General features: G+C 48.7%; 1 protein-coding gene across 2 annotated transcripts in view; it reads left to right on the top strand.

Annotated features, from left to right (window-relative positions):
• The first annotated feature begins 4,025 nt into the window (after window positions 1-4,025).
• Window positions 4,026-24,701, top strand: part of Ptprg (protein tyrosine phosphatase receptor type G) — a 703,035-nt gene continuing 682,359 nt past the window's right edge. For both annotated transcript variants that reach the window (XM_015993986.3, XM_006975079.4), the window contains exon 1: window positions 4,026-4,185. In XM_015993986.3, coding sequence (XP_015849472.1) covers window positions 4,101-4,185 — 85 coding nt within the window. In that variant the 5' untranslated portion in view covers window positions 4,026-4,100. The remainder of the gene's footprint in view (window positions 4,186-24,701) is intronic.

The raw sequence follows: 24,701 nt of genomic DNA, 5'->3' as shown, positions 1-24,701 counted from the left end.
CCTCTCCAAGTTGTTTTTGTTCTTTTGTTCATTTGTTTTTGTTTTGTTTTGAGGCAGCGTTTCTCTGTGTAGACTTGGCAGACCTGGAACTCATTCTGTAGACCAGGCTGGCCTCAAACTCACAGAGATTAGCCTGCCTCTGCCTCCCAAATGCTGGGATTAAAGGCAGGCGCCACCACTGCCTGGCTCCAAGCTGGTTTTGAGTAGTGTTTTATCACAGTTATAGAGACCACACTAGGACCAGGGTTCACCAGGTCAGTCTTGAATTTGTGATCCTTCTTCAGCCTTTGGAGTACTGTGATTACAGGTGTGTGGCAGCAAATCAGGCATATATATACATATATATGTATATATATACATATATATATATAATTTATGATGGGTTTTATGGGCTGTCAGACATCATATAGCAAGGGGCATTGCTACTCCGCTAGGTCATGGAACCATGGCAGACAGTATTCTAGTGTGGTCTCTAACATGCCCAGCCTGATATGTAATACCCTCTTCCTGAGAGTGAGACTGTCCGTGTCCTGGACAGTTACTCCTTCAACAGGACTGTACTGTAGTACAAAGTGGTGGGATAGAGCAGTGGTTCTCCACCTGTGAGTTGTAAACCCCCCCGCCGCGGTCACATATCAGATAGCCTGCATATCAAATATTTACATAAGCAAGATTACAATTATTAAGTAGTAGTGAAATAATTTTATGATTTGGGAAAGGGTTGCAATGTTAGGAAAGTTGGGAACCACTGTTTTTAGAGGGACTCTGACTGAAAGCATCCGTGGCTTTGGGATGATGAGACTGGAAGAGAACCCTCCAGTTCCAGGAGTCAGCCAGTTTTGCACCTTGGTTCTGCCCCAGGACATGCTTGAGTTCCTGTGCAACTCCTCCCAGCGCTGAGAGAAAATAAGTGTGTGAGTTTGTTCTGCCCCTCCTGGGGGGATTTGCTATCAGTAGTAGTGGCTTCTCTTTGTAGATTTTCAGTGGTCAGCATGGTGCCAAGCCCCTCCCTCCGGCTCTTCTCACATCACTGCAGTCGGAGAGAGGAATACTCACCAGGTGGAAGCCCAGGTGTTTTGCTAGGTAATTTTGTACCACTACAGCTTAAAACAGGGGCATGTGTGTTCACCATGCTTTTGATTGTAGAGTGAAAATGAAAACATTTGTGTAATAGGCCAGTGAATTTTTGTTATAAACTTAAATTAATTTTTTTTTCTTTTGAAACAAGGTCTTGCTATGAAGTTAGGCTAGCCTTGAATTTGTGATTCTCCTGCCTCAGCTTCCTGAGTTCTGAGATTACAGGCATGTGTTAATGTGCCTGGTTAAAACTTTTGGTGTTTTGGGAGCCTATGGAGCTTGACTTGTACCTTTCAGTATCAATTTGTGGTAAACTTTAGCCTGGGGTCCCACCACAGGCACCAGCCAGGACGGGCCTAAAGGGATGCAACATGCTAGCACATACACTGTAAGGGCCTGATCTCCAAGCTGAACAAGCTGGGGTGCTGGAGCCCCTTCTTTGCATGTCACACTTAATGTCTTCTCAAACCCTCCCTCCTTGGCTTTTCCCCAGGTGAGGCAAACAGGCTGGGAAGTCCTGTTCTCAGTCTGCCCAGCAGAGCGGCTCCGCATCCCACTTGTTGAACGGGCAGTGTATAGAAAATTCAGCATTGCACAAAGGGCAGCTTCTATGACGTCTATTCCACAGCTAAAGCTCAGGTGAGGATGCCGATCCCAGTGTGATTCAAGTCCCACCAACTGAGTGATGAAAACTAGAGCCACCTCGAAGGAGGCAGTCATTTAAGCTAGGGTCATGGTAACCTATCTCACGCTCATTGGCACCTGAATATCTACCCCTCAACACGACTTTCAAAATAACCGGTCATCACAAGCAATCCGAAGCAGCCCTAGATTGCAACAAAGCCAGGAAAAACCCAATTCCAAAGCAAACGGAGGACCCGGTCTCATTGCCCTGCCCCAGGAGGATGTTCAACGGGTTTGGCTAAAAATAGAACTGGGGGCCCTCCCCAGGAACTTCAGGCTTATATCAATTTGTCACCCCAAACCTAACTTTTCAAAAAAATTTCTTTGGAAGTGTGGGTGCGAAACTGCCTTCCAAATCACACCATGCCGCAGGCTCTCAGAACATCTGTATATTATTTGAAAACCGAAAGAACATCCGGTTGGGTTGTTCGGGTGGGTGTGGGACCATGCCGCGGTGGGATGAAACAGCAAGGGGACACTTTAAAAACATGTCCAAATCGTTCTCAAAGAGAAGCAGAACAATTATGAAAAAAATTACAAATTACGTTGGCTCAATTACAAATTTGATTAAAAAAAACCGGCCTCCTCCACTTTTAGCACCAACGTAAGGAAGAAAAAAAATAGGTTGCTGGGAAGCCCAAGCGATAAAGATCTCAGTGAGAGCCAGGGGACAAAACTCATTACAGATAAGCCTAGTCCTTGCATTTCCCCCGGATGCCTCTCCCTGAAGCTTACTTAAACCGTGGCTCCTGGGAAAGCTGCCGGGAAACCAGTCCTGCCGGGGGTGCTGCTTTTCCCTGCCTCGGGTGAGAGGCGCACTTCACTCGCCCTCTGCCCAACCAGGCCAAGGTGTAGCCACCTTCTCCCCGGAGCCCAGAGTTGGGAAAACTCCGCTACAGATCTTCGTGGATCGGGGAAAGCGGGTGTAGGACTGAGGCTGAATTTTGCAAGCCTGGGATTGACCACCCCCTCCCTCGCCCCGTCTCCCAGCCGTAGACTCGGCCAATAGAAGCTCAGAATGGGGAAGGAAAAAAAAAAAAAAATCAAATCTCAAAGCAAAGGCCGCTGGGCTTTGTCTCCTAGCCTGGAATGCACCAGGAGGGAGACGCAGGGGGTACAGGCACGGTCAAGGAGGTAAGGCCGTAAGGAAGTCCCCTCTCCATGAAAAAGGTAGCTGCCGGCCCCTCCTTCGCCCCAGATTCCAACCCGGCCATCCTTCCCACCTCCCCAAAGTCCCGGGTCCACGAGCTACAGTCAGCCAGGGATCTCTCCGAATCCGCGCAGAACGCTTCGTCTGTAAGAGCTCGCAAATGGAACAAAGCCACGCTGACCCTAGAAGGCAGCAGTTCTCCTCCCTGTCCTACACGAAGCCACGGTTACCAGCTCCCCTAAACGTACACCCATAGCCCTGGGCACGCTGGGAGAGGCCAGTAGTGCAAGTCCTTGGAAGCGGGAGCCCAGCGCGGCCGCTTTAAGAGAGTGCAGCGCGCGCCCCCGCCGGCGGCAGCCCGGGGATGCGCGTCACCGCGCGCCCGTGCTCGCGCGCTCCCGCCGCCGCGCGCCCCCAGCTCGCTCGCTCGCCCGCTCGCCGGCTTTAAAGTCTCTGCCAGGATCCATGCTCACATGTTACTTCCTGTATGGAGGCATGGCCAGTTTCCAGCCCCGCGCTCTCGGTTCCTCCCCAGCCTGCGCCGGAGCCACAACTTTCAGGAGCATGGACTGAAGGCGCCCTCGCCCCGGCGCCCCTCTGAGATCCTTTGTGTTTCTCTGAGCTCCTCCGGCCGTTTCTGTTCTGGGGGGCTCTGCGCTCCGCCCCACCGCTTCCCTCCCTTTCCCCGCTCGCAGACATGCCTCCTTCCTTGCCGGGGCCCTGGAAGGAGCTGCCCGCCTGAAGCCCGGAGCCGCCGTGCAGCGCGCAGCCCCGCCGTCGCCCGCCGGTTCTCGGGCTGCGCTGCGCTGCCGACTCAACTTGGGGCTCTTCCGCTGCTCGCCGCCGCCACCCGCGGTCCCTGCCTGCCCCGGGCCCCGGGCGCTGCCGCCGTGCGCCTTCTCTTCGCCCTGCCGGATCGGCTGGATCGTGTCTGAGCAGAAAGCAGCCCTTCTCTTTCCGAGAGGATCGTCTCTAGAGTGGCTTTGCATCCCCGGTCACTTTTTGAGGTTTTCCCGGGGGCGCTTGGCAGCATCCCGGATTCCTGCGGGACTGGTCTCCGAGCGTGGGGGACCCGTGTGGCGGTCCGGCCGAGAAAGCCTCCAGGCTTAGCGGAGCCTCGCTCGGAAGCAAGAACTTATTCAACAAGTTTACCCCCCTGCTTTTCTCTTTTCGATGTGCGTTTTCGGACATGCGGAGGTTACTGGAACCGTGTTGGTGGATTTTGTTCCTGAAAATCACCAGTTCTGTGCTCCATTATGTGGTGTGCTTCCCGGGTGAGTGAGGGCCGCTGATGGGACGCGGCTCCGGCCCGCGCGCGCGGGGTATGCGGAGTTGTCGCCGGGGCGCGGAGCTTGGGCGCCAGTCTAGGGACCGCGGAGAGGGTGAAGGGGGGCCGGGCTGCCGGGGAGGAAAGAGGGTTCTGCTTCATTGGCTCCGGCAGTGTTCTAGGAGGCTGGTAGTCGGGGAGGGCAGAAGCAGTGGAGGGCTAGGAAGGAGGATTGGGGACTCAGAGATCTGCTCTGACTGTAGCTTGGGAAGCTTGGAGCAGCTGGAGTCGGGGGGCCGGGAGGGGGGGGGACTTGCTTTGCTGATCCGGAGCCGATCCAGAGGGCTAGAGTTGCAGGGTGTCTGGGGAGACTGGCTGTGGGGAGGATGCTCTGTTGGTTTGAGTAATCTGGGGTGCTCCCGTTGCTCCGGCGGGGATGGCAGGAGCTCATAACCGGGGCTAGCTTTGCATCCTCTGACCCTTTGGAGGGGGGGGGGGCGGTGTTTTGGGATGGAAGGCGGAGGCTGGTTGCAGAGGAATCAGGATGTGGAGAGCAGCCCGCGTTCTGGTCGCCGGGGCCAGGGCCACCTCCTTTCAGCCTTGCTCCGGGCTGAGGTGCGGGCTACGCCTCAGTGCCGGCGCGAGGCAGCTCCCTGGACGAGGGGGCCTGGGAGCGGCGGGAAGGCAGGGAGCCGAGGGTTTGGGCCAGATCGGAGCCTCTCGGGGCTCGCGGCCCCTTTCTGTACCACTCGTCTGGGCTGGGCTGCCGGGGTCCAGGTGCAAGGGACGAGTCGGCAGCTGGATTGCCTTTGGGGTCCGGGCAGGTTTTTTGCTGTCTGGCGCGCCCTGCCTACCTTCATCTTTGCCCTTTTGGCTTAGATTCAGACCCAGACCCGCTCCTTTCTAGCCAGGTTAAGACTGGAACAATATTGGCCACTGACGACAATCCTAAATCACTGCACGTAGCAGTGTGCCGCCCGGCGACCCTCCACTCCCAGCCTTCAGCTCCCCCCGCCCCCCAGGTGAGGGCAGAGGCCAGCCGCCTTCCTCTTCTCTTGCAGAGTACGAGGGCTGCAGCTCCAAGCCTCCCTCAAGCTGCTCAGATCCTTCTCTGTAGGTGAAGGCCACGTCCTATGTCCTGGCTGGGGAAAGGGGCAGGAGAGAGCGCGATTGGCTTTTCTTTCCTCGATCTCCTAAGGACAGAACACCCAGGTTTTCTGCTTTCTCATCCGCCCGTTCTGGAATATTTGGAGGCGGCGGTTATTCTAATCAAGAAGAAGATACGTGCCCCAGTGTTTCCGCTTTCCCTGGTTAATAGCCGCTTGTGCTTCGGCTGCCAGAGCGCGGGGTTTTGGCGCAGCGGGTACCCCCAACCCCGTCTTGCACCCAGGAGCCAGGCTCCAGGACCCTCGCTGCCCCCAGGGACCCGCTCTAAGGGGACTGGCAGCGATTGGGCCCTTCTTTGTAGGTTCGAGGAGGGTGGTGGTTGTGAGGGGCAGAGGACAAAACACTGCGGGTTCTTGGGCTCCTTTTTATCGGCTCATCCTCCGGTCTGTGGAACTGTCAACCCAGCTTTTGGCACAATCCAGAAACCCCCGCTCCAAGGATCGGTCAGGGTGTGCGTGCCTACTCACTCGGAGGCCCGGGTTTGCTCACAGGGTCTTACCTCGGTGGAAGTAGTCGCCGAGGAGCATCTCCTCTGAGAATCAGCACTTCTCTCCCCTAGAGACCATTGAGCAGCATTTGTTTTTATCATCGCCTCTGACTAGATTCTTTTTTTTTGGCCAAGGACTTACCAGCTGAGTGCGCTCGAGTGCACTCGGGGTCGAGCCTAGTAAGGGTCACTTTTTAATAGGGGCGGTGGGAGGCAGCCTTGCAAAACAAAAATTTCCAATTCGGTTTCTGGCTGACCCCTCCGGGCTGTAGCCAGTGTTTTTACAATGTTTTTCTTCCTTCAGGTGGCTGAGGAGGCTTGCAACCCAATATGGGACCGCTAGGGATGCCGCCTTGTCCAGGCTTGAACCACTTCAGTTCTCCTCATTTTTCGTCCCTGCCCAGGCTTCGAGGCAGCTAGCCCTTACCCTCACCCAGGAACTGAGGGCCTTTTGTAAGAAGCACAGGGAAGGCAGCTTTTGGACTCGGGCAAAGTAAAAATGTCACATCCCTGGGAGATACTGGTTTCAGGTTTTCCGAGGTTGGTGAGGTGCCGCTGGACCTCAGGGGGCGCCCCAGAGCCGCCTGTCAAGCCCTTGCCTCCTCTAGACTGGCTCAGTCAACCACCTGCACACACCAAGGGGTCGGTCGGGGCGCACGCGTCCAGGTGCCCAGGCTGGGGGTCGGCGACATCTGGCACTAGGCGGTACCCACAGCTCGATGCTGCCGCCCGTGGTAGGCTGGAAAACCCTTGGGACCGTTCGCTTTGGGACCTGGCACTTCTTGCTGCCATAGCTTCGGAAACGTTTAATGTTTGTCTTGGGGTCGATTTTAGCTTTTGGTTTTCATCTGGGCCCTCCTTGTGAGTTCTTAACTGAAATCTCGGGTTGGCTATTTTTTGTTTGTTTTTTAGAATTCCACCAACTTTTCAGCTGCGTGTGAGCCTCCAGCTCCTCTTCAGAACTCAGAGTTGCTGTGGTTTAGGGAGGCCTTTGGAAGTAGCTAGGGCTTGGGTGTTTTCCAGCGGTCGGAAGCAGGGTTATTGCTCTTAACAGCGCGGTCGGTGAGTGTGGGATCGCTTCCACAGCTGGTGCTGCACACGATGCCTTCAGAGTGCTGAGGGGGAAGTATTAGCAGACACGACAGTGGGCACTTTGCGGTGTTTTCTAATTCTAAAACAGTGTGGGGCAAAAACCATGAGAGGACATAGCAGGTTCTTAGACGTCTCATCCGAAGCTCCCCAACCTCCTCAACACACTAGCTCAGGCTGGCTCTAACCTGAGCCGGGCTGACTAGGCCTTGAACCCCTGATCCTTCTGCCTTCAGGAGTGCTGGGGTTACAGACCCAGTGTCAACGTGAGATTTTAAATCTAATTTTGAGTATGGTTGATTTTAAATATTTGGTCTTTATCCTTAAACACCGGGAACCGAACCACTTCTGACAGGGTGGAAAGGGTTGCCTTTTGTTTCTCACACAGCCTGTTTTGCACTGCTTAGCCAGTCATCCAGACTTACAAAAAAAATTTCTTTTTTTTTCTTTTGGCCGTCAGAGTAATCCTCTGCTTGGTGACGACATTACACTTAGCAGGTTGCTGTTGGAAAACTTCAGGAGCATGACTGCTTTTGTCCAGAGTGTGTCAGAGTTGGGTGATGCACATCTCATGTCCAGTGAGTCCTGGCTTGTCCAGCATCAGGCTTTTCCAGTTACTACCTATGAGAGTTGGGCATTTCAGTGGCCATCCTTGGGACCTCTTCAGGCAGAGGCTTCCTCTCAGAAGCTGGGTGAGATCTGACAGGCTTCTGACTCTCCAAGTGTTTCTTGTGAGAAAGACTTTGTTATCTAGTCTGCATACTGAGTCCTGTTGACACGATTCCAGAATCAAATCTCCCATTTCTCTTCCAGACATTGCTTATGGTGAGGATTGCTGAAGTTAAAACCCAAATACAAACAGGCACAAATATGTGAAGGCATACCTGAGTCTTTCCAAAAAAGAGGAAGTTCCCATCTTGGTTGACCGGAAGAAGGGGGCATTCAGGAGAAGGGCTTGGAATAGCACTGTTCCCTCTGAGACTGTGCTGCTTAAGAGAACGTCCAGGAAGTGTTGATGGTTGAATGCTGTGAGAGAAGCAAACAGAAAACAACAACCACAAAACCAACCAAACGAAAACACACACCTCAGATTTAGCACTTCTGTCACTCACTCCCGAGTTCCCATTACAATCTCCTGTACCCGTGCAGTAGTGGATAGGAATGTCTGTGCCACATGGTGCCCTGTGCCGCCTCTTGTCCCTTGTTTTCTTGCTGCCATCTGTAGCCACCGAAGCAATCTGCCACCTACCTGAGCCTTCCTGGGGCAGGAAAGGCCACGAAGCCAAGCAGGAGAGCTGCCCTATAACATGCCTTCTGTGGTAGAAGTGCCTTTGGTGGTTTTCATTGTGTGTTTCTATTCAGTGTTTTAATGGTAGCCAGTGGGGCCATGCAATGCAAGGTACAGGTGACAGGCGTGCATACGATCAACACTTCCATCTTTGGTCATATCTCTTGTGTTTATAGCTTGGAGCTTTATGGGAAGAACTAAGGTATCGAAGTCCCATCTCCAGTGGTGACGTCCTCCAGTCAGCCTGTGGTCTCTCGGGTGCAGAGTGGTTATCAGTGGCTCTGGGATTCTGTCTCTACCTGTGCTAGGAATAAAAGGCACGTGTTTCTAGTAATACCAGGAAGCCAAGGAAGAAGTTCCCTGTGCCTGGTTCCCCACTGCATGTGATCTAGGTCAAGGCAGTAGCCATGTGCAAGGGATTCAGGAGTGAAGCTTGTTCTCAACAGAGCAGGTTCTCAGCAGGCTGGAGTCGGGCATTGGTCACTGGCTTGGCTTAGCACTGAGTGGGCATGTTTTAGACCAGCTACTCTAGATCTGCAGGAAGTATTGCAGGATTAAAGATCACAGGCTTCCAGTTCCCAGTCTGAGAAATGAGAGCAACCATCTTGCCTGCTGAGAACTTCTTAGGAAGCGATGACAGTTCTCTCTGCCCTCAGAATCAAGTGTCGTCCCCCCCTTTTTGGTGTTACATTTATGTGATATTGTAATAAAAAAAAAGATGACCCACTGTAAATAAAAAGTGTTTTACTGTGGTTTTGGGTTCAATCCCTAGCACTGATTTTAAAAAAAAATATGTATATAAAAAGGTGGATATATTTCAAAATCCTGTATTTATTATAAACCCTCTCCCCCCATTTTTTTTTTTTTTTGGATTCTTTGGTTCCAAATTCACAGGACTAGTCTAGTATTAATCTCTCTCTCTTTTTTTTAAATTTTATTTTACAGTACTATTCAGTTCTACATAATAGCCACAGATTCCCTTGCTCTCTCCCTTCCTGCCCCCTCCCCTTCCCCCCCAGCCCACCCGTATTAATCTCTTTAAAAGATAAGTATCTTGTAGCAAGATTAGATGAATTACTCTTTGAGGAAAGACCTTGGTGGGCTGGCCTGGCATGAAAGCAGCTCCAGGATGAACCCCAGTGAGCATAAACTGAGGAGTGGTACTTGGGAGGCAGAGGTGGGATGACTGTCAGAAATTTAAGGGCATGCACAGTTGCACAGAAATATTGAAGTTGTCCTATGCTAAATAGACCCTGTGGTGTGTGTGTGTGTGTGTGTGTGTGTGTGTGTGTGTGTGAGTGAGAGAGAGAGAATGGGAGCATATAACCGATTCATGGTTTACTCATACTGTGGTTTTTTTTTTTTTTTTTTTTGAAACTGTATAACTCTGGCTGGTCTGGGACTTGTACTTAGACCACACTGGCCACATACTCATAATGGCTCACCTGCCTCTGCCTTGGTGCCACAGTGCCTGGCTGTGGAAAGGAGTCTAATCCTCCGTGTGGCTGTGCAGTGCAGCTTTAAGTAGCTAGAGGGTTGAAAAGGTCCTTTAGGGACACCCAGCCTTGGAGAGGCGATTTTACTTGGTATCATTTGTAGCAAAATGATGTAAGATGTCTCCAGGCCTGTGCAGGCTTTGTTTTTGTTTTTGTTTTTGTTTTTTTTTAACAGTTGCTCTTGATAGGGCTAATATTAAAAAAAAATAATAAAATGCTTCTTGGAGGGCTAAGGAGGAATGCCTGCTGATCACTGTGACGCCTTCTCTTTTGGAACTCGGCTATGACTGTTGCCCTTGGGGTGAAGTGTAGGAGGAGGCAACTCACATTGATGGAGAACTTTCATTTCTGTCAATCATTTAGTGAGAGCGGCTCCACTGTTTAACAGCACATAGCAAGGGAGAAATCTTTTAGGAGCCTGGAACTTGTTAACGATTTATTATTATTGTTGTTATCATTATTATTATCCCCTAAAGTAAGTTGCCATTGGGAGTTATACAGGGACATAGAGAAATAGTAGGGATTTGTCCTCTGGAGCCAACCTGCCTCTGCCGTTGCTAGTGTGGTATGGTAGACAAGTTATTCCCCGTTGGTATGTATGCCTTATCCTCTTGCTCATTTGTGGAAAGGAATAGTGCTAGTATACATCTCCTTAGGTCTTCATAAAGTGTGAGGGGGAGCGTGCTCAAGAAGGTAGTGCTGTGCGTGAGAAATAATAACTCAATGAATTAATCATTTTTCTTTCACATGTGTAAAAGAGTTTGGATAGGAGTGTGTGGAAAGAGGGAGCTGGACCAGAAAAGGACAACTATTTAGTGACATGCCTGCCTTCTTTGATATGAAAATGTATAATGGGTTTCTGTGTGGCCTTGGTTTCAGGTGAGGGGCAGGTCAGCATGGAGGGCGTGGCCTCTGAGGGTAGGAAGGCCAGTTGTATTTTACTTGAAGTCTGTGGTGGTCTTTATCCGCTCTGCGTTCTCAACTTCAGTGTGTTTCCTGTGGAGCTGAGATAGCAGTCTTCCCGATCCCTAGGTATAAGAAGTGGCTTGGTCATGTACCCTGAGGGTGAGAGTGTGTGTGTGTGTGAGTGTGTGTGTGTGTGTGTGTGTGTGTGTGTGTGTGTGCGCGCGCGCATGTAGAGGACAAATGTTGGTGTTGGGTATCTTCCTCAACTATTCTCTGCTTTGTATTTTGGACGGGTCTCTCTGAAGCTGGGGCTCACCTATGTGGTTAGACTGGCTGGCAAGCCCCAGCGATCCTCCTGACTTGGCTTCTCCAGGATTGGAATTACAGATTTGTGTCACTATGGCAGGCTTTTCATGTGGATGCTGGGGATCCAAACTCAGGTCTTTGTGCTAGTGTGTCAGACAGACACACCACCAACTGCACCATTGCTCCAGTCCCTTCCATGAGCTCTTACCAAGTGCTTCTGTACTTCTTGAGCTTCATGGTAGCTGATGAAACACTCCTGCTCTGTGATTGTCCTTGGGTTTTAGCGGGATAGACTAAAGGGAGCCAGCAGTGGTACTGGGTGTTTCTCTCCTTTTGCACTGTGTTGCACTGTGCCATGCCCACATCCGTGTCTCTGTTTCACAGACTTGGACCTGCGTCGTGTGTAGGAGACACCATGCCAGCCACAGCTCCTGCCCCTCGTCCTAATTCTGAAGGCTCAAGTCAGCATAGCATGGTGCTTTTCTGGCCAGACAACAAAATGTGATTTTAAAGTACTCAGTTGAGCTATTTTGGGGGAGTAGCAAAGTGACACAGTTGGCTGCTGAAATCTAACTAAAAAAGAAGTCATGAAAGCACAGTTCATGGAATATGTAACACTTCCTCAGAGAAAATAGGACGAGGCTCTTATTTTGGGCCTGTGATACTATGTTGCTGACGAGCAGAGAGGCAGGTTGCTGGATCGGGCAGTGGGTATATACTTTTGAGGAATTCCTGTAGCTTATTATGTGAATCGAAGAGCTCTCTGGCTTCTCATGCTCTGCTGCCTCCTAAAGTCTACAGCACATTTCAATCAGATAAGCACATTTATCTGAATGAATTTGGATAAAGGACACCACCATTAGTATTTTACTAGGCATAGAAGCAGAGTCCAGATGAGCGAGGAAACGTTGTCTTTTAAGATCATCTTTTCTAACTGAAAAAATTATTTGTTTATTTGGTGTGTATTTGTGACTGGTGTGTGCCCACGTGCGTGTGCAGGGGCACGTGCAGGCGGAGGTCATCCTAGGTTTTGCTTCTTAGGCATCCTCTGCCTCGATCTTTTGAGATAAGAGCTCTTTTTAGGTGGCGGCGTGTTTACTAGATGAGGCCAGGGAGCCTCAGGGATCCACACGTCTCCACCTCTCTAACACCGAGTTCCCACGTTTGTAACACAGTGCACAGCTTGTTTATTTGAATTCTGAGGATCAGACTCAGGTCTTCTAGCATGGAAGACAAGCACTTTAACCAAGTGCCTGGTCTCTAGATAGTCTTCTTAAGTTTTGAAGAATTGTCAAGAGAGCCTCACTTTTTTTTTGTAACTTGGGAACCATCTGGGGCTTTGACTGCTGTGCCCTTTCATTATCCTATATATCCTGTGAGTGTGGGCTGCAGGTTCTGAATCACCCAGTACTGGAGGAACAGGGCTGAGGGAGGTAGTTGGACTTGGCAGGAGATAATGTGGGTTCTGGATTTTTTTCCTTCCAGAGTGTAAAACTAGCTTTAAGGAGCCTACTTACCAGCTGTGAGATCTTCGTCAAGACCTTCACTCTCTTTCCCTTCCTTCCTTTCTATCTTTCCTTTCTGTTTGGGGTGGGGTCTCATGTAGCCCCAGATGGCCTTGAACTTGCAGCGTAGGTGAAGATGACCCTCAACTCCTGATCTTCCTCTGTCACCTAGTTATAGGCTTGTGAGTGGGCCTGGGCCTTCTTCAAGCCAGCATTCAGTCAGTGAGCCACATCCCCAGCCCAGACTTCATTTCTTTGAATTTATTTTCCTCATCTTTAGCTAAATCATTGCTAAGATTCTTTTGCAGTTTCAAGGTTTGCTACTTCCACGCTGAGTTGTTGGGAGGGTTGTGACCTTTGTACACTAAGCGAGTCAGGTGTTCAGTGCGTTGGGCACTCTGGGGCACCCTGCACCCAGAGCATGGTGTCTGGGAACCTTTCCTGAGTTTCTTTCTTCTGTAGGATATTAATAGGTGCGGAGTCTTAGTCAGGGTTTCTGTTGCTATGAAGAGACACCATGACCATGGCAACTCTTAAAAAGGAAAACATTTAATAGGAGTGGCTTACAGTTCAGAGGTCATCATGGGAAACAGCCATGGTGGCATGCAGGGGTGGTGCTGGACTGAGAGTTCGACATCATGACGGGCAGGCAGCGGGAGGAGTCTGGGTGTTACACTGTGAGTAGCTGAGCATAGTGAGGCCTCAGAGCCCACGCCCACAGTGGCACACTTCCTGTAACAAGGCCACACCTCCTAATAGCGCCACCCCCATATAGGCCAAGCATTCAGATACATGAGTCTATGGGGGTATACCTAGTCAGACCACCACAAGTGGTGCCCCTGTGGGGCAGGAGGCAGGCCTGTACTCCAGGTACTGGTGAGGCTGAGGCAGGAGCATCGGAAGTACGAGGCAGGCCTGGAAAACTGAAGTGAGTGTTTCTTGAAAGGTGAAAGAGGGCTGTAGCTATTGTTCAGTGGTGGAACTCTGACCCAGCATGCTTGCAGTCCTAGGTTCAGTCCTAACACTTAGAAGAAGTAAGAACTATTCTCACCGGGGGTGGAGAGATGACTCAGTGATTAAAACCCTGTCCTGCTTTTGTGGAGGAGTAGAGTTTGGTTCCCAGCACCACAGCAGGCTGAAACTCCAGCTTCCGGTGGATCCGAGGCTTCGAGTCTCAGTCAGCACTTGCACTCATGTGTGTTAGTCCTGCACATATATTTACAAGTAGTGAAAATCATCTTTTGAAAGAAGGAATTCTCTCTCTCTCTCTCTCTCTCTCTCTCTCTCTCTCTCTCTCTCTCTTTCTCTCTCTCTCTCTCTTTCTCTCTCTCTCGTTCTTGCTGTCTCTTGCTCCCCTAGCAAGCAGTGTGGTGAGTACTGCATATTGGGATGCTTTAGGAATGTGTTTTCCCCTGGTACTGGGAGGGAACCGGGGCCTGTGGATGGTAGGCAAGCACTCTTAACTGAGCTCAGCTTCAGACGTTTTGTTTTTCCTTCCTTCTTAGAAACAGATACTTATGGGACTGGAGAGGTAGCTCAGTGGTTAAGAGTGCTGATTGCTCTTGGAGAGCTACCTTTAACCAGAGTTCCAAGGCATCCAAAGCCCTCTTTTGGCTCCTTCATGCATGTGTACGTGTACACACACACATACACACACACTCACACTCAAGCTCACACAGAAACATAAAATACACACACACACACACACTCACACTCAAGCTCACACAAAAACATAAAATACACACACACATTCACACTCACACTCAAGCTCACACAAAAACATAAAATACACACACACACACACACACACACACACACACACAGAGGGAGAGAGAGCAAGCATACTTAAAAGCAAAACAAAAAGCCAATAATTGAGCGCCTGTGGTACAGGCCTGGTGATACAGTGGTGGACAAGAAGGCCATTGTCTGATTCTTGCCTGTAGTGGCATTTGAGTTACAGGAGTGAGGTGTGCTGGCAAAGCCATTCCAGGGCATGACCTCAAAGCAGAGTTCAGAACAGGGGCCTGACCCTTACGGGATGGGAGCATTGTCTAGCTGACCTCCATCCTTGATGATTGGCAGAAATGGGTGAGGCTGGTGGTGGCTGGAGTGAGTCCGTGGCTTTTCTGCTGTGGCACTGAATGAGCCACTGTAGGTGGAGCAACACCGTGTGAAGGAAAAGTGGCCAGGTTGACAAGAGGAGGAGGCATCAACATTCCCTAAATATCAGTAGAGGGGGTTCAAATCCTGACTGCTACTTAATCCTACAGGTCGGTATTTCATCCTCCTTGGCCTCAAGTTTCTTCACTGTTAATATCAAGTCAGTACTAATCAAAAATAGGATTGTAAAAGCTGAGTACTTCAGTTCTTGGCTATTTATTAATTTTACTAAATAAAGAAATATTTTAGATAGGGCCTTACATATTCCCAACTAGCCTTGACCTCACTGCATAGCCAAGGATGATCTTGAGCTTCTGATTCTCCTGCTTCTACCTCTGGGTGCTGGGATTATAAGACTATGCTACCATGTCCATTACGTGGTTCCTGTGCATGCTGGGTAAGCATTCTACCAACCTAGCTACATCCCCGGTTCTGATTTTCTTTGGAGTCAGGACCTTACTGTATAGCTGAGGTTAGTCTAGAACTCAGGATCCTGCAGTGTCTTTGCCTCAGGTTCTAGATTACAGATGAGCATCATTATGCTTGCCTTACTTTTGACTTTTTGAGTAAGCATTCAACCTATTGGCCTGAAATGCAGTTCAAAAGATTTAAGTTTGCTCATGCCAGCACTATTTCTAGTGGCTTTTAAATGTTATCTTATTTATATGGTTGTTTTGCCTGCATGCATGTCTGTTCAGCACATTCGTGCAGTGCCTGAGGAGGCCAGAAGAGGGTGGGTCAGAGCTCTGGGTGCTCTTCCAGAGGACCTGGGTTTGATTTCTAGCACCCACATGGTCGCTAACAATGGGATCTAATGTTATCTTCTGGCTTCCAAGGGCACCAAGCATGAATTTGACCTACAGACTTACATGCAACCAAAACACCTTGACACACAGACTAATTAATAATTTAAAGAACAAGAACAAAATAAAAACTGAAAAAAAAAATTGGGCATTTTACATTCATGCAGTCAATGAATGTTTTTTTGAGAGGCTGCAGCTTGCCTGGCAGTGCTGAGGCGCCATGGAAACAGTGGTGGCCCTCAGCTGCAGACTCCTGCCCACACAGCAGCTTCCCACCAAAGGGTTACTCATTAGAACCTGGAAGCTAAAGAGTCCTGGAGTCCCTATTCTTGCTTGGCAACACCGGCAGGCACAGGTTGGAATTACATGGAGGCTGTCCCCTGGGGTGGGCACACACCTGGCCCACAGTGGTTATTTACAGGACTAGGCAGGTCTCTTGAGGTGTTTGCTACTTTGGTGTGGGTGATTTCTCACTGAGGGACAGGTTTTATTTTATTTCTATTTATTTATTTGTTATTTATTTTAACTTTGTAGGGTTTTGTATTGCTTAGACTGGCGGTGTGTGTGTGTGTGTGTGTGTGTGTGTGTGTGTGTGTGTGTGTGTTTGTGTGTGTGCCTGTGCGTTTGTGTGTATATTTGAAGACATTCGCTCTTGGCTGGTGATGTGATTTTATCCCTGTCAGTCTGGCCTTTTTGAAGCTGGGCTCAGCTGTCTGTTGTCCTGGTCCCTTTTTGACTTCACAGATGTCCCGCTGTTTGAATATCTCACAGGAGGGTGGTGACTTCTATTGGTGATTTTCGGTAACTGTGGGCTTGATCAACTGTAACAGAGATCTGAGAAAATCTCATTAGATTTCCAAATTGGCGCCTTTGTCACTCTCCTGTTACCCAGCCACCTGAGACGGATGGTTTGGGATGGTTTGGGATGGTTTGGGATGGTTTGGGATGGTTTGGGATGGTTTGGGATGGTTTGGGATGGGGTGCCTGCCGGGCGAAGGCCCTGGGTGGTCAGTGCGGTGAGATCTGAGCAGCTTAGCGTTAGAGATGCCCGTTAGTGGGCTCCTTGCCACTTCGTTTTTCATCCATATCTCTGTCCTTTCCAGTTTTTAATAAATGGGTTTCTAGTAGGTGATAGTCCTATATCTTCTTGCTGTGTGTTCCTGTAGATGTGTGAGTGTGAATATGTGTGTGTTTCCACAAGGAGGCCAGGGGAGGACATCAGATGTCCAGCTTTGCCACTGCCTGTCTTATTCTCTTGAGACAGAGGCTCTCACAGAATCTGGAGAGACACAGGCAGCCAGCAAACTTGAGTGATTCCCCACCCCTTTCCAAACAGCATGAGGATTAGAGGCATGCCCTCAGCTTTTTTCCCCGTCTCCACTTGGGTGCTGGCATCGAACTCAGGTCCTTAGGATTGTACATCAAGTGCCCTCTCCAGCCTGAAATCAAGAGCAGTGTGTGGAAGCCTGAGCTTTGTACTGAGGTCGAGGGCAGCTTTTGACTGACAGATGGACGATGGGAGGGGATGCTGAGACGCTCTTGAGGCCCACATCCCTCTTTCCCTCTGCCGTGTCTTCAGTGCAGAATGGCAGCAAGTGCATCCCACAGTGAAGAGAGCTTCTCCACAGTGTCCCGGACGTTTAACAGCTCCGATAGCTTTGGATGTACAGCAACCCCACATTTGTTTATTTTACCCGCTTAGGAGTTGCATTACTCAAGATTAACATTTCTTAGTAGAATTGCAAGGGTACATGTTGTCACGGTGGTTGAAGTCCGTCTTTAAAAGGGAAAACTAGCTGTCAGTCCAGAGTATAGGATTACAAGTTCTGGGCCAGTCTGTGCTGTGTAGTGGGACCTTGTCAAAAAAAAAAACAAACCAAAAAACAAAAACAAAACAAAACTGAATTTGCACCTTTTGTTGCTGGCCACCAAGGTGTCTAAGCCAGATCTCTTCTGCTTACAGCACAGCTGTGTTTGGAAGAGCAGGGTTATGTGATGGTGGGTGTAGTGGCGCTAAGCCCTTCTCCCCTTCCTGGGAAAGAAATAAATTCTGTCCAACTAGAATGACCTTGATTAGTCAGAACTTGGCATTGTCATTTCTGCTTTGGTTGTTTTAGAAAGGGATGTGGGAAACGTAGAGGGTAGCAGAGTGTGAGGATCACAGACAGGGTTGATCTGTTGTCTTAAGATGGCTTTGGCAGCCTGTACAGGAAAAGGGCTTGTCACCTCCGACCTTTTCCTCAGTGACAAGTGCTGGCTAAGCACCTTGATCTTAGTGTCTTGGCTGTGATGTGTATTGGTCAGTGCATCATGGTGACTGCAGATGCGAATGGGCAGAGACCAAGTTTTTTTTTTTTTAATATTTATTTATTTATGTATTTGAGTGATCTACTTGCATATATTTCTCTGTCACAGAAGAGGGCATCTGATCCTATTACAGATGGTTGTGAGCGACCATGTGGGTGCTGGGAATTGAACTCAGGACCTCTAGAAGAGCAACCAGTGCTCTTTACCACTGAGACATCTCTCCAGCCCCCAGACCAAGTTTTCTAGAACACACTAGATGCCTGCCCTGTTTGTTCCTTATCAAATCCCGTGTATTCTCCTCTAAAGCTACCTATTTTCTTTTACTCACACGTGGATAAAGGCCATTAGTGGAGAGTGAGCAAAATCTCTTGGTTTTTATCAGCTCCTCATTTTCTCAATTGGACAATTTGGAAGAAGCCGATGAAATTCTGTAGTGTAAGAGAGGCGTGTAGGTTGGCATTAGGGTCTCTCTGCATATATTTTAGGTTGTGGTTTTTAGAAGCTAGACTTTTCAGTCAGTATAGTTTTTTGGTTGATAAGTAGCTGCTGGTCTTGAAATTTCTGCCTTTGCTCTTGATGCAAAGTAGAGAAAAAATGGATTCCTAGAAAATTCTAGCTAATGTACTGGTGTTCTTACCACGTAAGTGCAGGAGACCGCTGGACATACTTCTTAAACGCTTGATGACCTTTAGGCGAGGTACTGAGGGACCAGAGACCAGTGGCGAATGCGTGTGTTCCAACCGGCTGTGACCCTGGAGTGAGCCTCAGCCTCCTCCTTCCTTGTCTTTGCCCAGTGACTTACCTTTGATTGGTTTTTCTCACTTTAAAAATGAAAACAGTGAGTTTCAACCTCCTAGATTCCTCAGAAGAGTCAAGTGAGACGCGGCTGCAAATCACCAGAAGAGAGCTGCATCTGTAGACTATTGTAAGGACCTGCCTGCTCCTAACAGGGGTTGCTCAGGATTTACTCCGTCAGTTAGCTGCTCCTCACCATGACCAGACACCTAACACTAGCAGCTTCTGGGAGAAATGACTTGTCGTGGCTCACAGTTTCAGAGCATTCAGCTCACGGTGGAATAGACGTGTGGCAGGACAGGATGCCAGACTGTGGTCGGCAGGAAGCAGTGCAAAGGGCAGACAGGGGCCCTGACAACTTGTCACACTCAGTGGCACCACCGTAGCGTCTGGTTGTTTCACCAGGGCCCACCTCCCAGTGCTGAATCCATCAGTGAATTAACCTATTGATTAGGTCGGAGTCCTCAGACACATCGGGGGCTGTGCTTGCTTAATCTCCCAAGCGTTTCTCATCAGGTCAAGCTCACACTCGTGAAACAAATGCTTGCATAAGTATGCTCTCAGCTACTGCAGTCCTGTGGAGAGGGGGGTGAGCTCGAGTTCAGAGAGAGCAGAGACCCCCCAGCTCACGAAGCAGCTGTCAGCTTCCTTCTGCTTCCCCTGCAGAGCAGGTAGTAGACAAAGGGATAAAGTTCTCTCGGCCAAAATTGAGTGGAGATGGTACTATTTACACTTCTGTTGCTGTGATCAACTATCTCAGTCAGCTTAAAAGTAGGGAAATTTCATTTTGGCTTGCGATTGATCTCTAGGTTTTAGGCCGTGGTTGTTTGGTCTGTTACTTTGGACCAGAATGGATGTGGAAGGTCATGGTGGGGGACATGTGATGGGGAGGTCTGCTCATGGTGGGGTGGCTGAGAAACAAAAGACAAGAGAAGGGGTCCGGGTCGTAATATCCCTTCAAGGACATGCTTCTTCCTTCCCCAGGGGTGTCTCATAGCGCTGTGCAGGAGTGACCAGATTTTAACATGTGGGACTTTGGAGGGAATTTAAGCCTCTAACTGTAGCAGCTGCTAAGGCTTGAGTTACCCCGTTTATTTATCAGCTTGAAGGAGAGGTCTGAAGGAACAGGCTTTCCTCCTACTTAATATTCTTGGTGTACTATGACAATTTATGACTGAAATTGTCAATGTGACTAGGATGCTTACACCTTTTGAGATAGCTCTGTGGTAATATGAAGTCCATCATGTCCTCAGGATGCACAGGGACATTCAAAAAAAACTTAGCATCTTATGGCTTCTTCTTGCATTTTCTACACAGGGGCCAAAGGCTGGTATTTGAGCTCAGGGTTCCCATTCCTATAGTAGTGGCAGACATTGCTAATCAATCATAGAGCTCTTCGCTGCTGAAGCCCGAATGAGGGCTTGTAGATGGCTCACGGGAGGACTTTTGTGACATCCCTGTGCTGTACTAAGACACAGCCAACCTTCAAAACCAGCAGAGTAAGAACAAGTGTATCCAGTGGGCTTTTATATCCTTGTAAATATGTATGCCGCTAAGTGGGCAGCTTTTAAGATTTCCTGTTCTGTGCGATTGATTTGGTTTCATATTTGACTCAGGTTCGTTTATTCAGGAACAAAGAATCCAATCTCTTGATGGTGGTTACATCATATTCTAATTGGTGAGATCCACGGATATTGGCTTAGGGATCTAAACTTACTCACCTATTTCTCCTTCTTCAAAGCCCAGAGGTTTTGCATCAGTTATGGTTCTTGTAGGACTGTTTGTATACTGAAGTGACACCTTTTTGAATTCTTAGCTCTTTAAGTAAGTGTTAAATGTGGCTTTAGTGACAGCAGTTTTTAAAACTGTGACTGACTTAATGCATTCCATTCCTCTGTTTATGCCTGGTGAAGTGCTTTTTTTTACTCTGAATAAAATCATTGGTGCCTTCATGGTGGTAGCCTTTCTCTCAGGCTCTGATAGGGCCTCTGGTGGGTGTTATTTTTGTAAAAGGAAACTGGAGAGGAGAGACAGGAGTGTGAGGAACTCCTTCCTGTAACACGTAGGAGACACATTCTTGGTGATTGGTGCATACCAATTTCGTAGATGACATCAAACAGTCCTGTGTTTGTTCCCCAGATGTGGCTTTGTCTTCCTGAAGTTCCCTTCTGGTGTCCTTGGATTACCTCCTGAGAACTACTTGAGCTGCTCCGTCCACTGTGGTGGCCACTGATCTCATGTGCCCGCTGGGAGTTGAAATGCGCCTTGTCTTGTGTACTTCAGTATGAAATACACGTGGATTTCAAACACAGGGGAACGGTATATACAATGCCTCATTAGAAGGCTGTGCCGCAGGGCTGAGGGGAAGGATAGCTCAGTAGGTAAGTGCTTGTCACAAACTGCGAGGATCTGTGTTTAGTCCCTAGACCCTGTGTAAAAAAGCTCATAATTCCAGTCCTGGGAGGTGAGGGGCTGCAGGGTCCCCAGGCTTAGTGGACGGTCTAGCCTACTTGCCAAGCTGCAGGCCAGTGAGAGACCCTGATGTAATTAAAAAGGGAGGTGGTTCCTGAGGAATGACATATCCCAAGTTGTCCTCTGGCTTCCTCACATGTGAACCCACACATATGCACCCATCTATACATGAGCATACATACCCAAGCATTTATATTGGTTACCTATTGAAATGATAATACTTTATATCTATTAAAAAGAAAACACTATTAAAATTAATATTATCTGATTTTTTTTTTACTGTTTTACACAGTACCGTAAACTTTAAAATTACTCATGAGTAATTTTAATGCATCGTATCTCATGTGGCATGCGTGAGGTCTGTATCAGCTAGCCTTTGTCTAGAGTGCACTTGAAGTCTGTTGTACGCTCCAATGACAGATCCTGTGGTACTCTCCTATGTGACACTGGCTCCCTCATTTTCTTCCCAATTTCAGAACTTAGGACTAATAAGAGAAACTGTTCCTTACAATGGTGCCCTTAGCCTGTGTGTCTGTAAAAATGTCTCTAGGTTATTTTCTATAAAGTGGTGTAAATGCAAATGGTGTTTGTTGTTGTTTTCTTAAAAACTGGGTCTTAACTGTGTGGTCCTGATGGCCCAGAACTTACTATACAAACTACTGGCTTCAACTCAGAGATCCACCCGCTTCTGCCTCCCCAGTGATGGTACTAAAGGCTTGTGTCACATAGCTGTTTTTAAGGAATAATGGCAAGAGAAAATGCCTGAGCATGCTTAGTGCCGATGTAACTATAACATATACACACATAATTTTGTTTGTTTCAAGACAGGGTCTCATGTTTGAGACTGGCCTTATGTGGGAGTCTGTGGGAGTTCAGCTCTGACCTGCTCCCACCTTTTGAAGGGTTCTTAGGTGGAGGAGAAAATATCAGGTAGAATGAAAGATGGAGACAAGAAGAAAGACTGAGACACAGGATAGCCTCGGGAGGGCCTAGGTCAATAACCAGCAGCCTCGACATTTATTGAAAAGGGCTTTCTATAATATGCCAAGGGGAGAGCCAAAAGATCTCCCCCTTGCAAGATCAAAGCACACCATACAGCCAAGTGTAGACCCTTCCAAACACCTGGTAAATACGCCCATGGTCAAATCATCTCCTTACGCAGCCCTGCTGGGTAAAGAAAGCTCAGATTCTCTGACCCAGAGTAAGATCTCACTGGGCCTCTGTGGGCTCCCACAGCCTCAAACTCTTTAAGTAGCCAAGGGTGACCTTGAACTTCTGATCCACCTGCTTCTACCTCAAGTGCTAGGATAACAGGTGTGTGTAGCCGTCCTTTATGCAGTCTGGGGATTGAGCCAGGGGCCTTGTCATACTGGGCAGCATTCTGCCAACCGAGCTGCATTTCCAGCCGAGAGTTCTGATGCATAGTGACAGACCCAGGGACAGGAAACAGCGTGTGAGAGCTGGTGGGTGCTGGGGCCTGTTGTACTTCCTTTGTAATGGACAAAATTCACTCAACTTGAGAGTTGTGAGATTTGCCTGATTGGGTCTGCTGCCTCGGGGTACAGCAGGAGGTCAAGACTGTGGGCAGGTGGCTGGGGCTGGTGCGGGTAGGGAGGAGAGGGGGCTGGGATCTTTTATCTCTAAGTATTTTTTTAGTTTGTAACACTTCCTCGCAGACTTTGGCAGTGTGGACAAATGTCCTTTGTTTGGTGTTGGTGATAAGCAGGACAGGGTTGCTAAAAAGTCTGGAGAGGGTATGGACAAGGTGGGAGGAGTCTGCCCCGAAAACCCAGGGGAGGGTGGCCAAGAGCAGCTGTGTCAATCACTTGGGTTGTCATAAAAAGAAACTCCCTGAGGACCTCCTCACACTGCTGTGCAGACAGACTTAACGTGTATAGAGAGGTTCCCGATCCATCTTTCCACATAGCCTTGGCCACAGGAATAGGGGAGGGGGTTGCTGAGGTCCCCACAAGGAGGAGAGAACTCAGAGCTGCTTTATCTTGACTCTGGCTAGGCCTTTATTATTATTATTATTACTTAGGATAGGAATACTGAGTCACAACAATGAGGCTTGTCATGGGTACAGATGAAGCATCCCTTATCCAAGTGTGTGGCCTGGCCTGGAGAGATTCTGTACTTAGGAATGCTATACAAAGAGAAGGACTTGACTCCAGTCCTCAGAATCCACATAAAAAAGTTGTTGTGGGGGATGGTGCAATTGCTGAGCAGTTAGGAGCACTGGCTGCTCTTCCAGAGGACCTAGCTTTGATCCCCAACACCTACATGGAGGCTCACAACTCTCTGTAACTCCTGTTTCAGGGGAATTGATGCCCCCTTCTGGCCCCTGAGGGCACAGCACACACATGGTGCATAGATATATGTGCAGACAAAACACATATACACAAAATGCTAAAGTAGTACTTCCAAAGCTGTTGGGTTAGTATGCCTGTAAATCCCAGTGCTGAGGAGGTAGACGGAAGAATTCGCAGGAGTGACTGTCCAGTTAGTTCAGCTTTATTGAGTTGCAGGCCAATAAGAAACCATGTCTCGTTGGAGGTGAATGATGCTTCTAAGAACGACACTTTGTGTTGTCCTTGGGTCTCCACATGAATGAGTACATGTATACTCTCGAACACTTGGTCACACGTACACATATATATATGCCTTACAAATAGTGCTTGGGATAGCAGGAGATTAAAAAAGTTAGAATGCGTGCGTCATAGGGCAGGAGTCAAGGCTAAACATGGGGTTTGTGATGTCACTCAGGCACCCTCAGTAAACAGTCTGGAGGTAAATTAATAAATACAGTATTTCTAGTGTACATATGACTTATTGGAATTTTTATTATGTTTTATTTATTTATTTTTCTCTCTGTGTTTGGCATGTGCCCCACTTCACACGCGTGGACATCAGAGGACAACCTTTGGGAGTCTGTTCTCTCCTTCTGCGTGGGTTCCAAGGGATTGAACTCAGGTCATCAGACTTGGCTCAGGCACCTTTACCTAGTGAACCTTGTGCCTGTTTTGACTCATATGATATCATGTGTGGAACTGTCTACATTGTCCTGTTGCTGTTGAAAAAGTTTTAGATTTTGGCACATTTAGATTTTGGAGCATTTGGGGATCTTCAGTTCTTGTATTGGGTGTTACGTTGTGTGTGAGTAATCAGGATGGCAAGGCTGGCTGCCGGGTGTGGACACAGTGGGCAGAGCTTCCCACATGTGGTTGCTCACTGTCTTGGCACAGCTCCGAAGCTGTTTCTTTGTGTTTGTTTTTCGAGACAGGGTTTCTCTGTGTAGGCTGTCCTGGAACTCACTCTGTAGCCCAGGCTGGCCTCAAACTCAGAGATCCACCTGCCTCTGCCTCCCCAGTGCTGGGATTAAAAGCATGCGCCCCCACCACCAAGGCTCTGAAGCTGTTAAGAGGTAGTGTGAGGTTGAACATTTTCTCCCAGGAGACAAGTGTAGCTGGGACCTAGCATTCTTAGAACCCAAGGCACTTTGCCAGTGTCTGGCAAGAATACCCCGAGTGTTTGATCTGTTGTGGATTCTATCTATCTGTAGAGATTCTGGACCAAGAAGGGACAGCCGGACTCACTCCCTAGGGAAGCTGCTGACTTTTGAATCTTTCTATTCTGTTCTTCAGTAAAGAAACAAAGGTCTGCTGCCTAGCGAGGCGTCATGATTATTATTATTATTATTATTATTATTACTACCAGGGAGCATCCTTTTGTACATTATTTC

The sequence above is a fragment of the Peromyscus maniculatus genome, chromosome 9, assembly GCF_049852395.1.
Source record: "Peromyscus maniculatus bairdii isolate BWxNUB_F1_BW_parent chromosome 9, HU_Pman_BW_mat_3.1, whole genome shotgun sequence".
Classification (NCBI taxonomy): domain Eukaryota; kingdom Metazoa; phylum Chordata; class Mammalia; order Rodentia; family Cricetidae; genus Peromyscus; species Peromyscus maniculatus.
This window is presented reverse-complemented; position numbering and strand designations above follow the sequence as displayed.